Source organism: Sceloporus occidentalis, unplaced genomic scaffold, assembly GCF_023333645.1.
Source record: "Sceloporus occidentalis isolate IW3139 unplaced genomic scaffold, rSceOcc1.0.p SCAF_2, whole genome shotgun sequence".
Classification (NCBI taxonomy): Eukaryota; Metazoa; Chordata; class Lepidosauria; order Squamata; family Phrynosomatidae; genus Sceloporus; species Sceloporus occidentalis.
Window position 1 is genome coordinate 175,388,057 of NW_028316982.1, and position 16,606 is coordinate 175,404,662.

The following is a 16,606-nucleotide window of genomic DNA, read 5'->3' on the forward strand; positions in this document are numbered from 1 at the left end:
CATTATATAGGGTGTATCCACACTGCAAAATTATAGCATTTTGATACCATTTTTACTATCTGGGCTCCATTCTATTAAATCCTAGGATTTGTAGTTTGGAGCTACCTAGAGCTTTCATTCTAGGTAACTACAAATCCCAGGATTTCATAGAATGAAATCCCAGGATTTTAGAAAGCTGTACTGCACTATCCTGACTGCAGCAGAGAATTCTATATGCCCATCAGACCATAAGTCCCAGAATTTCTGTAACACAGGGGCATGAGAGTTACAACAATATCAAAATACTATAACTTTGCAGTATGGATACACTGTAGTCACACAGAAAAATACTTTATTAGCACCATAAATTAAGTAAATGCATAAAATGTATATACTCCAGGAATGGCAGAACACAGATACGAGCTGAGCCTCTGAAAATGTTATGGGCCCACCAACATTTCATCGCCCAGTTTCACCATCCATACCCTTTATTACTTATTGATAGAGAATAAAACTGCCAGCTCCATTTCTTTTGTCACCTAGAAGGCACACTGAGTGAAAAGGCAAGATGCTCTTTAAAAGCCTGCCATAGTTCAACATGTCATGTTTAGGAGGAGTGATGAGGACCCTGCTACCACAGACTCTGTTGCCAATGAATGTGGCATCTGAACACGTACTTCTTGATCCAACAGAAACACAGAAGATGTGGAAAAAGAAATAATTACTGTACTATTATTAACATAATTCATACCATCTTTCAAAATTACAAGCAGCTTAAGCAGTTGTCAACAATGACATTTTTTTTCATGTAATATTAACGGTAAAAATGCTGAGGTTGGCGGGGGCAGGGAATCAGAACAATGTGATATCTAGTCAGACCAAGTGACTCATTGTAGGTAGCTGGCAGTTGCTGAGCTGGCAATTGTTTGGTATGAATCCTATTGTGTCATACTTCTGAAACAAACACTGGGTGAATACACAGTTTGTCATCTCTGATACCTATGCTTTTCCATTCTGTTCTTCCCCTTAGGCAAAATCCACTCTGATCCCATTGAATGGGCAGTTGTCAACCAGAGGCAGGTGGGGTCAGAAATGTTTCTCTGCAGTCAGAGAATTCTGCAAGTGGGACAACATGCATGAACTCCAGTACACCTGGGGCGTGGGAAAGTTACTTCTTTGGACTTCATTTCCCAGTATCCATCAGCCAACCTGGCCAGAACTGTCAGCCATGTTTCTGATGGGAGAAGGCTTCTCCTATAGAGCATTCTGGTGTGTTTTCGTTATCTTGTGTTAGCCTTAGATCCAACGAATAAAATGTTCCTGGGTAAAGCTCATATGTGAATAGTTGGGCCTTCCTTTTGGTCAAGTGAAGCCACATTGTCAATGTAGTGCAAGGTAGATCTGGAGTTGCACAGTGAACACTGTAAAATGCTTTTCTGATAGGAGTGAGAGATTTAGCAGGAGTGTCCCATTCCACTTCACTTCACTGGCAACAAATAATTACAGTGGAAGTCACACCTACTAGATTCAAGTTAGCAAAACTCTAGAATTATTCTAAAATTGGTCTTCCCAAAAACATACCACCCAACATTTCTTGCACTGAAGAACATCAAATCTAGAATCACAGAATTGTAGAGTTGGAAGAGACCATCAAGTTCAACCCTCTTCTATGCAGGAATACAGAATCAAAGTATCTTCAATAGATGGTCATCCAGCCTCTGTTTAAAAAACTCCAAAGAAGGAGCTTCCACCCCTCTTCAAGGAAATGTGTTCCACTGTTGAACAGCTCTTAATGTCAGGAAGTTTCTCCTAATGTTTAGATGGAATCACTTTTCCTGTAGTTTTGCATCCACTACTCTGTGTCCTATTATCTGAAGCAGCAGAAAACAAGCTTGCTTCATCCTCAATATGGCACCCCTTCAAATACTTAAACATGTCTATCATATCACCTCTTAACCTTCTCTTCTCCGGGCTAAACATACCCTAGGTCTCTCCTCATATGGCATGGTTTCCTGACCCTTCACCATTTTGGTAGCTCTCTTCTGGACATGTTCCAACATGTCAACGTCCTTTTGGAATTGTGGCGCCCAGAACTGGACACAGTATTCAAGGTAAGGCCTGACCAAAACTGAATAAAGCAGGACTGTTACTTCCCTCAGTCTAGACACTATACTTCTATTGATGCAGGCTAAAATCACATTGGTTTTTATAGCTGCAGTAGTACACTGTTCACATGTTCAACTTGTGGTCTACTAGGACTCCAAGATCCCTTTCACATCTTGAATGCTCACTAAATACAAGAAATGAAATGAGATGTATGGGTAATAAAGGAATTCAAATCTCCCATCAGCCATGGAAGTCCACTGGGTGACCTTGGGCAAGTCACACAGTCTCACCTTAGAGGGTGGCAATGGCAACCCTCCTTTGAACAAATCATGCCAAGAAAGGTTTGCCTTAGGTTCACCATAAGTTGGAAACAACTTGAAGGCACATAATAGTAGTATGAATAAAAATAAGATGAATTTAAGATTGGTGATTTAATAGTATATAAAAAAATTATACACAAGGGGGATCACAGTTCTCAATGGTAGTCAATGCTTTGCATATATAAGGCACATATAAGGCCTGAAACTTCTTCTGCCATCAGTGAAAACTCTCCCATAAGGCAGGTTGATAACAGATTGGCAGATTGTAAAGGGTTGCTGGATCTTGTGTTTTCATTGTCCACTGGCTGACTGTGGGTGTTGCCATGCATTACAAGCTTCTGCAGTCATTTGCTGCAATGGCTTTTTTCTCAGCAGGAAAATCTGGTGATCTGCTGGGCCCCTGTGGTTTCCCCCACCAAAGTAGGTATTCCAGTTGCACAATTTCCCCAACACTTAAAACAAACAAACAAGCACAACACAAAATGTGCTGCTTGCTTACACTACACTAGTGGCAGTTTCTCCACAGGAAACAGTAGCTAGCTCAATAGAACAATGATTCATTTATGAATTTGTCTTCATTCATGAACCACTAGGATAATCCAATGCAGCCATGTAAATTCCAATTCAGTGACACTTATACCAATGCAAAAGCCATCAATGCTGTCTCATCAAATTTGTGTCTCCAGAATTGGTACCTATCCAAACCTAGCAGAATGCCTGACAAAGGCTCTCATTTAAGTGCTCAATAAGCACTTCATGTCTTTAGTTTTCCACCTTTTTTTCCAACTGGATGTTATGGGTTTTAAAATGGCACATTTCCCCCCAATTACACATTTTGTGTCTAACTCCACACTCCAAAACTAAATAAAGCAAACCCTTCTGCTGGGACCAATCAGAAGGATTCCTCAAAATGAGGCATTGGGTGTGTCTTCTGGAAAGAAGTCCTGGTCACTCTCCTGCTGTAGAGGTACTGATGGGCAAGACTGCCTGTGAAGAGAGGGAAGAGGAGGATGAAGAGAGAGGTCCTTCCACCCAGAAAGTGCAACATCCTCCGCCAGCCTTATTGCTGTCTCCACTTGAAAAGATGTGGAGCTGTTGCCTTTCTAAGTAGACAATGCTGAGTGAGGTGGACCAGGACTCATGTCTCACAAAATGGCTTTCCTTTCTGTAGCTGCTTATATGCTTCAGAAGCTCTGCAAACATACATTGGGTAATGGAGTTCACCAAAGAATTTTGGAAGAAAATCAGCCTGTGCTTTATAGATTATAGGAAAGCCTTTGATTGTGTAGATCATAAAAAAAATTGTAGATCACTCTTAAAAGTAATGGGTGTACCACAACATTTGGCTATCTTAATGCATAGCCTGTAATCAGAAAAAGAGGCTACTGTTAGGGCAGGATATGGAGAAAAAATGGTTTCCAGTTGTCAAGAAGGTCAGGCAAGGCTGCATTTTATCATCCTATTTGTTTAAGTTGCACGATGATTGTATCACACACAAAGCTGGATTAGACTCTAAGGAAGGAAGTGTGAAAATTGGAGGCTGGAACATCAACAGTTTAAGATATGGGATGACACCATTCTAACAGCAGAAAATGGCAGAGATTTGGAACAACTACTGAAGAATGTTAAGGAAGACAGAGCAAAAGCAGGTTTACAGTTGAACATTAAGAAAACAATAATGATAACCAGATGATCTATGGTACATAACTTTAAAGAAGACAATGAAGACATTGCAGTATTTCAAGATTTCCCGTTCCTTGGCTCAGTCATTAATCAGAATGGAGATTGCAGTCAAGAAATCAGAAGACTAGGACTGGGGCTTGTCTGCATTACTTGTAAACCACCAATTTCCCATGGGCTTACTGTGTGTGGTTTACATTATGCAGGCTCAAAACCCTGAATTGGGTCCATGCTATTTTCACAATGCCTGGACCCAATTGGGGGTTTTCACCTCTTGTCCTGCATTAAAAAGACCTACCTTTTTCTCCCAGTTTTCCAGCAATAACGGTTGGGAAGGAGTAGGAAAAGAGGATGACTGCAGGGTTTGCAGGGCCTGAGCAGGGCTGTTGAATGAGAGACTTGGAGGTCTCATTCAGGGGTTCGCCCTAAGTGGAAGTCAATGTGATAGCAGTAAACAACAATAATTGTTATTTTGAATTCAGTTTGTCTTACAGGGAATATGTTAGGAAATCCCTTTCTCTTGGTCACCCTCATACCTAGATTGTATCCAGAAATATTCCCATCAGATAATTAAAATACATTTGAACATCCTTGTTCTTCAGCTGGTGTAGCAAATGTGACTTTAGGATAGTCAACAACAAGTTTCATGTTGTGTTCTCTTTTGCAAACCACCTATGGACAGGGTGACCAGACAGCCTCCTTTTCCAGGACATCATTTCAGCCTTCTCTCTAGGGCAGAGTGACCAACATCCTCCTTTTCTGAAATGTCCAATATTTCAACCTCTTGTCCAGGAGGAATTCCAAAATGTCCTCCATTTGGAGCATGACCAAGAAGCATGAATTTACATTTCCATTATTTTACATTTCAGCTTTTATTTGGTCATGTCCTCCATTTTTTGGCAGGCCCTACATTTGGCAGTGCCTTGTCCTCCTTTGTGGGGAGGCCATCACCCTGGTCCTGGAGGAATTCCAAAATGTCCTCCCCTTTGAGCATGACTAAGAAGCATGGGTTTCTCTTTCTATGAGTGTTTTGCGCTTTCACAGTGGGACCAGAGCTCCTCCTTTTCCAGAACTTACCCTTCATTTCAGCCTTCTGCCCAGGAAGAATTTATATTTCTAGGGTCCAAAACACACTGCAGAAATAATCCATCTTGAGACAGCTTTAAGAGCCTTGGTTTAGTGCTAGGGGATCCTGAGAATTGTAGTTTACTGTGGCACCACACAGCTCTCTAACAGAGGCGGCTAAATCTCTCACAGAACTACAGTAACCAGCATCCCCTGGCATTGAGCCAGGGGCAGTTAAAGTGGCCTCAAGCTGGAGCATTTCTGCAGAGTGTTTTGGCCCCTAGTGTTTTTAGCTTTTCTGTGGCCCTGTCCTGTCCCTCCTTTTTTTCTGGAAGGCCCTACATTTTGGGGTGCCCGGTCCTCCTTTGCGGTGAGGAGGCCATGTGGCTCCAGCAGCAGCCTGCCAGGACTGGCCTCCATGGCCCAGGCCCTCCAGCAGCAGCAGCAGCAGCAGCGAGCCCAGCTGCACAGAGCCACACCCGAGAGAGAGGCTGCCCTGGGGTTTCCTATTACGGCTTCCCAGCGTGCATGACTCATTATTCCCTTGTGTCTTGTCCTCCCGGGGAGCTCCCCTCCGCCTCCCCTGATTGGCTGCCCCTCCCAACTCTCTCTCCCCATTGGCCCCCAAAGCCTTTCAGGAGGGAGGGAAGAAGGAGAGAGGGCTCCAAAACTTGGAGCGGGTCCATTTGGGGCTAGTCCCGCCTGAGAGGAGGAGGAGGAGGGTCCTGGGGGCTTCTGAGGAGACATTTGGGGGCTTTGCGAGAAGGAGGGAAGGCTTTGGGGGAAAGAAAGCAAAGACCAGAAAGTTGCCAAGTTTGCCTCGGGACTCGGAGAGGAACAGCTGCGGAACAAGGCAGGATGCGGCGCCTGGCCCTCTTGCTCTCTGCGGCGCTTCTGCTGCTGGCCCCCTCGGGCCAAGGTAGGCCAAGAGGCAGATGGGGCCCTTCCCAGTCAGGGGCAGGACTGGGCCGGGGGGGGGTCCCTTGGGTCGGGCAGCGAGGAAAACGGGACCCTCCCTTCGTGCCCAATTTGCGGGCTTCCCTTTCCATGCCCGACATTTTGGGGGCTTCCCTTTCCATGGCCAACTTGTGGGGAGGTGCCTTTCCATGCCCAGCTTTGGGGGGGGGGCTTCCCTTTCCATGCTCTGTCTGTGGAGAGTGGCCTTTCCATGGCCAACATCTGGGTGGCTTCTCTTTCCATGCCCAGCTTTGGGGGGCATCCCTTTCCCTGGCCAACTTTGTGGCTTTTGGCGCCTTCTGGAGCCCCGCTGCTGCTTCTGCTCTGGACGAGAGAGAGAGAGAGAGAGGAAAAGGTCTACCAGCAGGAACAATATACTGTAGCAATCGCCAGGGCATTTCTAGCCCACTTAGCGATAGACTCGACTACTAAGCGGTTTCCAGGCGATCCGCCCTTCCAGCTGGCAGCCTTTGTGCCGCAGGGCCTCCCGGGTGGAACGGGGGATAATAATAATAATAATAATAATAATAATAGTTGTTGTTGTTGTTGTTAATTATTTATTGGTGTCTGGCCTGAGGTTTCATAAAATCCTGTACAAACCCTACTGAAAGGTTCCATCATCCTTCTCCTCCTCCTAGAGAGCAAATTTCAGTAGGATTTGTATAGGATTTTAGGCAACCGCAGACTAGACACTAAGTTGGGTTCAAGAATATTAGGTCTAGGATTATTATTATTATTATTATTATTATTGGAGGGCAAATTTGAGTAGGATTTGTATAGGATTTTAGGCAACCTCAGGCCAGACATTTTGCTAGATTTAGGGGCTCAATCTTGGATATTATTATCATTATTCCTAGAGGGCAAATTTCAGTAGGATTTGTATCGGATTTTAGGTAACCTCAGGCTAGACACTATGGCCCCATATAGACAGGCCAAAATAAAGCTGCTTCAGGTCACTTTGGAGGTATGCTGTTTAAATGACACATGCATCTTAAGAGGCCAGAAGCTGTGTCAAAGCTGCACTCTTGTCTTTAAGACTGGAGCATGGCTTTGGTGCAGCTTCCAACCTCTTAGGGTGCATGCAGCATTTAAATAGCATACCTCCAAAGTGACCCAAAGCAGCTTTATTTTGGCCTGTCTGTATGGGGCCTAAGTTAGGTTCATGGACTCTGTCTAGGATTATTGTTATTATTATTCCTCAAAGGAAAAAATCAGTAGGATTTGTATAGGATTTTAGGCAACCTCTGGCCAGACACTATGTTAAGTTCAGGGACCCTGTCCAGGAATCATCATCATCATCATAGTATAATAAATGTCATTGTTGTTGCCTTCAAGTTCTTTCCAACTTCTTGCCACCTTATCATGGGGTCTTCTTGGCAAGATTTGTTCAGATGGCATTTGCCGTTGCCTTCCCCAAGGCTGAGAGAGTGCGACTTGCCCAAGGTTTCATGGGTTTCATGGCCCTGCTGGGAATTGAACCAGAGTCGCAGTCTCAACACTCAACCAATTATGTCAAACTGGCTCAGATATAATAATAATGATGATGATAAATAATTTGTTTTTTACCCACCTCTCCGCATGAATCAAGGCAGGGAACAACAGCGACTAACAGACAAACAGCATCCGTTAAAAAAGGCATCTATTAAAACACACGTCAGTTTAAAGGGACAAATAGGATGTGCACATATGAAAACAGTTCAAATTTAAAACCCGTCATTTGGAATTCACAATTTAAAATCATCAGGATAAGCCTGCCAGAAGAGACTGGCTTTCAGTGCTCTTTTAAATTCAGGCATCATATTCAGCTGACAAATCTCTTCCAGCAGCTGATTCCACAGTCAAGGGGCGGCTGAAGAAAAAGTCTTCTGGAGGACCTAGTCCTGGTGGACTGGAGTAAATGTCCTGAATGTATGGCTTTCTGTACCTGTTCCAAGGCAACATCTTCTGCCCTTCCAAGCCTCGGCTATGGATTAGAAACTTGGGTAGAAGAGCCATTGATTTCACTTGGATTTGTACAGGATTTTATGCAATATCCGGCCAGATACCAAATTAGGTTCAGGGACCCCATCTAGGAAAAATAAATGAACAGTATTGTACCAGCCAGTGTGGCATAGTGGTTTGAGCATTGGACTAGGACTCTGGCTTCAAATCCCCACATAGCTGTGGAAACCCAAAGTCACACTCTCAGCCTCAAAGGCAAACCCTCTCCAAACAAATCTTGCAAAGAAAACTCCATGATTGGTTCGCTTTAGGGTTGCCATAAGTTGGAAATGACTTGAAGGTACACAACAACAACAACAACAATTATTTTACTGGGCTAAACTCTCTAAAGGCACCAGATCCTTTCTGATCTTCAAAGCTAAGCAGGATTGGCCGTGGTTAGTAGGTGGATGGGAGATTGCCAACAAATACCAGGTTTGTTGTTTTTGTTGTTCAAGTTGTTTCAGACCTATGGTGAACCTATCATGGGATTTTCTTGGCAAGATTTGTTCAGAGGGGGTTTGTCAGTGCCTTCCCTTGAGGCTGAGAGAGTGTGACTTGCCCAGGGTCATCCAGTGGGTGTCATGGCTGAGCTGGGAATCCAACCCTGGTCTCCAGGATCATAGTCCTGCACTCAGACCACTATGACACACTATCTCTTCCTGGCCTAAATATCCTAAAAGCATCAGATCCTGTGTGAACTTGGAAGCTAAGTACAGTTAGCCTTGGATAGTTCTTGGATGGGAGACCAACAATAAATGCTAGGTGCTATAGGTTATATTTCAGAGGAAGGAAGTGGAAAAGTGGAAAAGTCACTTGCCTAAACTGTGACATTCACAGGGTTGCCATAAATCAACAGGCGACTTGAAGGCACATTTTATTATCTTTAAAACCGCAGGTCCTTATCTTCAGACTACATTCACAAACTGTGATAAATAACCAGTAATTCTCAAGTATTCACAGTCACTGTGTAATATCCTATTTCAGCCATTAGCCTCACTTTTCAAATGATGGAAGGGAAAAATCAAGCTTGGTTGGCTACTCTGTATCAACCAAAGCATGGCCAGTGGTATTAAGGAGTGGTGCCACATTCAAAGAAATGGGTTTTATATCCACAAAGCTGCCACATTTCTTTCCCAGTCCCTTCCTCCTTTTAATGAGTGATCTTACAGGTCTAGTAATACAGGAACCTACTTCTTTCCCCTTATAAGTACAATATTCAGCACTGATAAAGGTGGCTTGGTGATTTTGTGGGGGGGGGGGGGGATGAACAAAGAACTGGAAATTTGCAGTCCTTTTGTGTGCTGTTAATACTCCTTGTTTGCTCTTTGCCTGACTCTGTGACCTTGCAATAGTACATCTGGAGAAAATGTGTCATTTGTCCAATACACAGAGCATTTCAGAACTTGCTACAAGTCTAAAAAGAATCTGGAAGTGCAGTCTTCCTGCTGAGTGATTAGAGCAGCATTTCTCTAACTTTGGTCCTTCAGGCTTTTTAGCCCAATTTTTCAGAAGCTTGGCTGCTGAATTCGAAGCTGAAGTCAAAAACATCATGCGGAGTGAAAAGTGAGAACCGCTGGACTAGAGTCACCAACAGTTTCTTTAAATCCACCCTTTCTCTGCAACACTTTCACTCTGCCGCCCAGTTATTAGAGTGCTGTGAAAGTTGATAAAGGTATGGGGGTCAGATTAACCATATTCTGTCAAGTTAAGCAAAATCCAGGGCGGGGCAGTACATTCAATGGCAGTGAACAAAAACAGTGTTTGTGAGGAAGGTTTTCCTCCTCCCAGTCCATGGTTGTATCCCTGATGCCACATCCCTCTGACGTCTTTGGCTCCTACTATGAAAGGGGGAGAAGGAGGCACTTTAAATGCTTAGCTTTAGGGAGGTTATTCTTGGGACTCAGACCAGCTGGTGACTGAAGCACCAGCTGAGACAGCAAATCCTTTGCTGGCTATGACCACTGATAGCAGATAGGGGGAATTTCTTTTGCACTGGCTGAACGGGATGGAGTTTTAGGGAGGAGTGGGTGAGCCTCTGTGGTCCAGAGGAGAACCTTCTGTGGGCAGGAAGTATTCATCTCCTCTTCTAGGTTTTGTATTCAGTGACTCAGTGGATCTCATCTGCAGCTTATCAGTTTAGGAAGAGAAGGTTTGAGTAGTAGTGGTTTTCATATCAGTGAGATGGTGAATCCACTCTGTGTTTTAGCCTGAACTTCCAAGCAGCTATCCAAGGTTCTGAATTTATTCTAGGAAGAGGACTAAAATGCAGAGCAGGTTTACAGGCCCACTGATGCGAAAGTCTCTGGCTGCTTGGGGTGAAAGAATAGTCTGTACTAATTTTGCAGAAGAATACAGTGGGCCCTCCACATCCATTGGGGCCAAGGGCACAGGACCCCCATGAAAGTGGGAAAACTAGAGATAAGGAACCACTATTTTTTCACCTGAGAAGACACCTCTAAGAATCTCTAGGTTCAGTGCAGCTCTATGGTTAACATCTGCTGGAACTTGACCATACAATTGTGCTGGAGGATTTACAAATACTTAGAGAAGTGTTTTCTTCTAGGAATCTCTAGGTCCTCCAGCATGATTCTGTGGTCAATTTTTAGGAGAGTTGTGCTGTAGGACCTAGAAAGAACATATTAATTAAATCCATGAATAATCAAATCCGCAAAATGTGGAGTGCTGGCTATAGTTAAGAAACGGCCTATTCAAGGAGTTAAAAGTTAAACAAAGTGATCTCCAGAAGTTTTATAGGTATTGACTGTCTTCTGCATTCCTCATCAATGTTTTTAAGGTTAATAATTTCAGGAAACAATTTGCTGTGCTAGGTAAGGAATCTGTTATGTGCTGTGCCATGGTAGTAGTATTAAAAAGTTTTTCTTAAACATATTTCTTTCTCCTTGGGTGATTTTCTCCTATGGACACATGCTTATATCTTTCAATATATTCAGTGGGACTCCAGTTCCAGAGTGCTCCCCAAACTGCCCTTTCAGAGAGTCTGCTCGCAGAATCCTTAGCCATGTTGGCCAATAGTCTGGGATTCTGGAAGCTGAAGTCCAAAATTCCTTAATGAGTACAGTCTAGGGACCACTGCTCTAGAGGACTTTACATGAGAAATGCCACGAGGGCAGGGTATGTAAGTATGCGTGAGTACTTACTAGAGACAAATGGAGAGAGTAGAGTTGGACATGAAATAGTAGGGGGTGATAAAAGATTCTGAAGAAAGGTGCAGCATTAATTTAGCTTTAAACATATACGTACACTGTGTGTGTTGTTAAACTAGGTTGTCTCCATACTTAGTCTTTAGTCAAGGTCCAAATATTTTTGGATTATAGCTCCCACCATAGGCTGTGCTGAGAGTTGTAGGGCAAAAAGGATGGCGATACTTAGTGGATTTTATGTTAAGGAATTTCCAACTATAAAATACTGGAAATGGCATTTGTTAAGCCCACACCCTAAAGAAATGCATTATTTGAACAATGTGAATATGCTGTGGCAGAGGCTGGCAACTTCCAGGGTTCAAGGGTTGCATCTGCCCCTCCTCTGAGAACCCCTTGGAGTGTCACCCACACTATCTGCCTCCCTTTTTGTGAAGAAACTGGCCAGTTGAGCCTCCAAGAAGCTTCAGGGAATGTGATAGACCATCTCTTCTCCACTCCACCAACAGACCTGTTTTAGAACCAGGGAAGTACTTCCCCCCATACTACTCCCACTTTTTTAAAAAGATGCTTCTAGGCTTAAGAAGGCACAGGCAGGGAGGAGGAAAGCCTGAAATGGACAGTCATGGTAACTAAGGACTTCTGCAGGTACAATTAGCCAATTTACTGGACATACTTTGTTGGGGAAATGGAAGGGCCAGGGGCTGCAAAAGGCCTTTGGAGCTCCCTGTGTCCTCTGGGATGTCCTTTGCCCATACTTACGTGTGATGTCCTTACACTGCTGTTAGTTCTAGCTGCACATTAATGTGGATCTGGATGGCTGTCAGTGGCAAGGCTGAGAGCCTAAGTCCCTGATTTGTTTGTTCAGTGGAATAGATACAAAGAGCCTATACAAACTAAGGAGGTTTACTCAGGAATAATCCTTACTGAGTTCTATGGAACTTATTTTGTTTGGTGTTGTGTGCCTTTAAGTCAGTTCTGACTTACGGCAACCAGAAGGCAAACCTATCACGGGATTTTCTTGGCAAGATTTGTTCAGTGTGGGTTTGTCTTTGCCTTCCTCTGAGATGAAGAATATCACCTAGTAAATACTGTATTTAAAGAGGAAAAACCAGGTAGATGTGTGGTAGAAGAAAATAAGAAGTTGCCTTCAAGGCTAACTGACACTATATGGCATGGACTATATATTATAATCCATTTCGTTAAAGACAGCGGGTGGGAGTTGTAAACAGTGAAGTCAGAAAGAAAAGAATTCAGGGAGTACGGACAGTGAGGATCACGTTATTAACAGTGGCTATTCAGAACTCATTATTAATGATAGTCACATAATTCCCAGTACTGGATAAATTTAACATCTGTAGCTTCATTTAATAATTAAAAAAAACACTAGGCCAGAGGAGATAAAAATGAACCTCTTGTTTTCTTGTGTAACTCATCAGTCTCTCACTTTGTAACCTCTTTTCAACATTTCTTTGTTGCAATATGACAGCTTGTAAGGTCAGTGACAGCATCCTGAAAGGCTAAAATGTTCTCCAACTGGGGTTTGAGTATTACCACTTCAGATGCTCTATTTGTGCCATTTCAGAACTTGAAATGATTCTTTGGGGGGGGAAATAGTTACATGAAGAATCGCTCTGTACCTGAGTGTATAAAAGTGATCCAAATGCTCTCACATTTACTTGTTCAAGATTGTATCCAAGACCATGTTTGGCTGAATGATGATATTGTTGAAAAGTGATAAAACAGAGACAATAAAAGAGGATTTTCCATGGCTATTTGTTAGCATTATGGAATAGTTGATATTAACTTTTTTAAAAACCATATACAGCTGTTAGCTAATTCTGAAATGTAAGCATACTGCTCAGTTGGCCTGTTTGGAAGATATGCTTTATGGAGTTTAGAGTTTTCTTTTATGCAGCATTGACATAATGCTAGGATTCTACCATTCATTTCGGAGCATTTCAAGCCATTATGTTTTTTTGTTATTGAAAATTGTTGTCTTTTTAGATGAAGGAAGCATAACACAACCAGGTGGAAAGAATGCATACAGCTGTTCTGTGTATATGAGTAATGCATCTTATAGTCACAAGACTTAATCTCTAGAAATGAAAAAATGATGTCTCAGGCTGTCCTGATATATTTGGGACAGTAAATATACACTAGAGCAAATCTTTTTTTAAAAAAAGTTGTAATAAACATTTCTTCATTGAAGCAGTAATTAAGGCTCATAAGGTTTCTGTCTTTTTAAAAGTTAGATTGGGGCTAAATATAATATTCGTCCAACATAGAATTTGTTCTTGCTATTTGCTGTCAAATTGGCTTCTACTTATGGCAACCCATTTTGATGCCTTGCTTTCCAACAACTTGTTCTTTCAACCATTCTGAATTATACCCAGGACCCATATATTTGATGCATGGTCCACTCTTTTGACCACACATTGAATTAATGATGTGTTATATAGTACAGTATTGTAATTATCAAATTAGTACTTTTGACTTGTGAAACTACCATTTAAAACTTGCAAATCTAAAAGTCAAAACATTGCCAGCTTCACAAAGTTCATGCATGTGGTAAATAGTTTTCTACCGACTGTACACAATCCTGAACTGCTTGCACAATTTAAGAGTCATCGTCTGCTAATACTATTTACTAAACCTTTTGACCTTTCTTGAAATTTGCCACCTTTCAAAATCCCACATAGTGCAGGCAGGGTGCTTTCAGGTACTGTAACTCGTTTTGTTACAAGAGCATAACATGAGCTAGAACATAATCAGAACTCAAATGAAGGCCTGTCTCCAGCATTTGTTTCTGCAGTGGCCAACTAGTTGTCTATAGGAATCCCACCAGCAAGACATGAGTGTAATTGCATTCCTTAGGAACCAATACATGGAAACATATTCCTTCTGATATTGGAGGTGATAAATATCCTGTCTAGTAATAGCCTTTCATAGTTCTAGTTTCCATTAATTTATCTTATTCCCATTTAAAGCTGGCAAACTATCCTGTAGCATTATGTGGATGTTCTCTTGTCCAAGTCTAATTGTGTATCTTGCCTATTGTTTTTTGACGGTTTGTCTCTTTGCTAAGGCCATCATTTTTTGTGGTTATATATGCATTTTACAAGGAATTATACACATAGTGGAGTTTAGATTTATTTGGCACAGAGAACACAACTTCTAGTTGTTGTTTTAAAGGGGGAAGTGTCAAGTTCCATTTTTTTAGCGTGTGGGATGAATCTGAGAGCATTTGTTTTATGCCCATTTTGGTCACGAATAGCAGAGGTCTAAAATAAAACAGCCTCCAAAATACTTCAGTACATCTGCCACCTTTCCCCATGTAGGGGAGAGAACAGAGCACAAAGGGGCCACAGTGTCCATCAGGCCGTACATTTGGGCCATTTCCTAGGCAGGGTGTGTGCGTGTATGTCTCTCTCTTCTTTCTTTTTATTGATATGTTTCAAATCAGGCATTGCTTTCTTGAGTGGTTGTCTTGAAGAGTGCAATCTGAATTTGAAATATAGGATGAGTTCCTCTTATCTGAAATTCTGAAATCCAAAACATCCCAAAAACCAAAACTTTTTTTATGGGTGGCTGAGAGAGTGACACTTTGGCTTTCTGTTAGTTCAATATATATAAACTTTGCTTCATTCACAATATTATTTTTAAAAATTGTATAAAATTACCTCCAGGCTATGTGCATAAGGTGTACATGAAATATAAATGAATTTTCTGTTTAGACTTGGGTTCCATCTCCAAAATATCTCAACATCTAGGGCCTGTTACAGACTGCCAAAATAAAGCTGCTTCAGGTCTCTTTGGAGGTATGCTGTTTAAATGATGCATGCATCCTAAGAATCCGGAAGCTGCACCAAAGCTGCACTCCAGTGCTTAGGAATGGAGTGTGGCTTTGGTGCGACCTCCGGACTCTTAGGACCCATGCATCATTTAAATTGCATACCTCCAAAGAGACCTGAAGCAGCTTTATTTTGGCAGTCTGTAACAGGCCTTTGTATATGCAAATACAGGTGTCCCAAAATCCAAAACTCCCTTAAATAAACCCAAAACCCTCTGATCCCAAATTTCAGATAAGAGAGCCTCAACTTGCACAGTTTTATTTTGATTTAAAATTTGACAGTCACCAGTCTTTGAGACAAGAGTATGCACTATCTTCTCTTTTCAGAACTTTGCCAAGATTATGAAAGGCAGGGGCCAGATTCCTAGGCCATGATATGAAGACATATGATGCAGCTACCATGCTAAAGCATAGCTTGTGTGAATCTAGTCAATATCTGGATGGAGGACTGGTGTGAAGGAATGGGGACTACCAGCTCACACCACCCCTGTAGAGCATGCTCCTGGCAATGTGATTTTATCTTCTTGTTGCTGCCACCTAGTGCTATTTCTGTTCAACCTCATTTGGGGGGGGGGGGGGTTGGGTTGGGGATTGCTATGGTCTATGGTTTATTTGTCTAAGTATATAGGAACCACCAATTAACCTTCCAGTCTACATTAGTCAAGCATCTTCCCTTCTTACCCCCCATAGTGTAATTTAGAAGTTGTGGACAGTGTGGAGGCAGCTCTGTCACTTGAATGCTACAGCAATTCAAGCAAATTGAGCCCAGTTTCCAAATGAATTATACTCTATTAAAGAAGATTATAAAGAGAAAAATGTGGCAGTAAGGATCCATGATACAAAAACATCTCATTGGTTTGCTTTGTCTGAGGTGGGAAATGTTTTGGCTCCACTTCCCATAAACTCTTGCCATGTCTTGATGGTTGAGCTTCTGGGAGTTAACCTGCAAAGTAGTTGGAGAGTCAGAGCCTTTGCATCCTTGTCCTGAGCAATCTCATGTAACAAGCAGACTTGTAGGAGGGTCATATCATTGCAACATTCTATACAACCTCTTAGGAAGGTTGGGAAATGTTAGAATATAACACAGAAATGGAATATTTTCTCCTGTTTAATTAAGAGAGGCACTAGTGATAAAGTATGAACTGATTGCAAGAACTGATTACAGTTGTGTCATTCTTGGAGAGGCAAGTAATAGTGAGGAAAGAAGCACATCCAGCACTAGGAAGTCCCCCAGAAAGGTGAGAAATAAGAAACCTGACACCAATCTTCTGCTGTCAAACTTGTAGAATTTAAAAGAAGTTTGTTACATGATTGGAAGGGTTTCATGAAATTGTGTCTGTTTATTACAGACACGTGTGTGGGTATGTTAAAGAAACAGGCTTTCTGGGTTCAGTTCTCTGTCACAGCTCCATATGTTGCTTTTAGGCTCCATAGTATAAGAAAGGAGGGTAGCAAATCTACTTAAACAGAATGGTGTCAAATTGACAATTGTACTTAACCTGATG

At 42.2% G+C, this 16,606-nt stretch overlaps 1 protein-coding gene across 2 annotated transcripts in view; it reads left to right on the plus strand.

Moving 5' to 3' along the window:
- Nucleotides 1–5,781: 5,781 nt before the first annotated feature.
- Nucleotides 5,782–16,606, plus strand: part of LOC149319367 (CD99 antigen-like) — a 49,018-nt gene continuing 38,193 nt past the window's right edge. Inside the window, exon 1 of one of the 2 annotated variants that reach the window (XM_089511557.1) lies at nt 5,782–6,069. In XM_089511557.1, coding sequence (XP_089367683.1) covers nt 6,009–6,069 — 61 coding nt within the window. In that variant the 5' untranslated portion in view covers nt 5,782–6,008. The remainder of the gene's footprint in view (nt 6,070–16,606) is intronic. The other variant, XM_089511558.1, reaches the window with a different exon arrangement.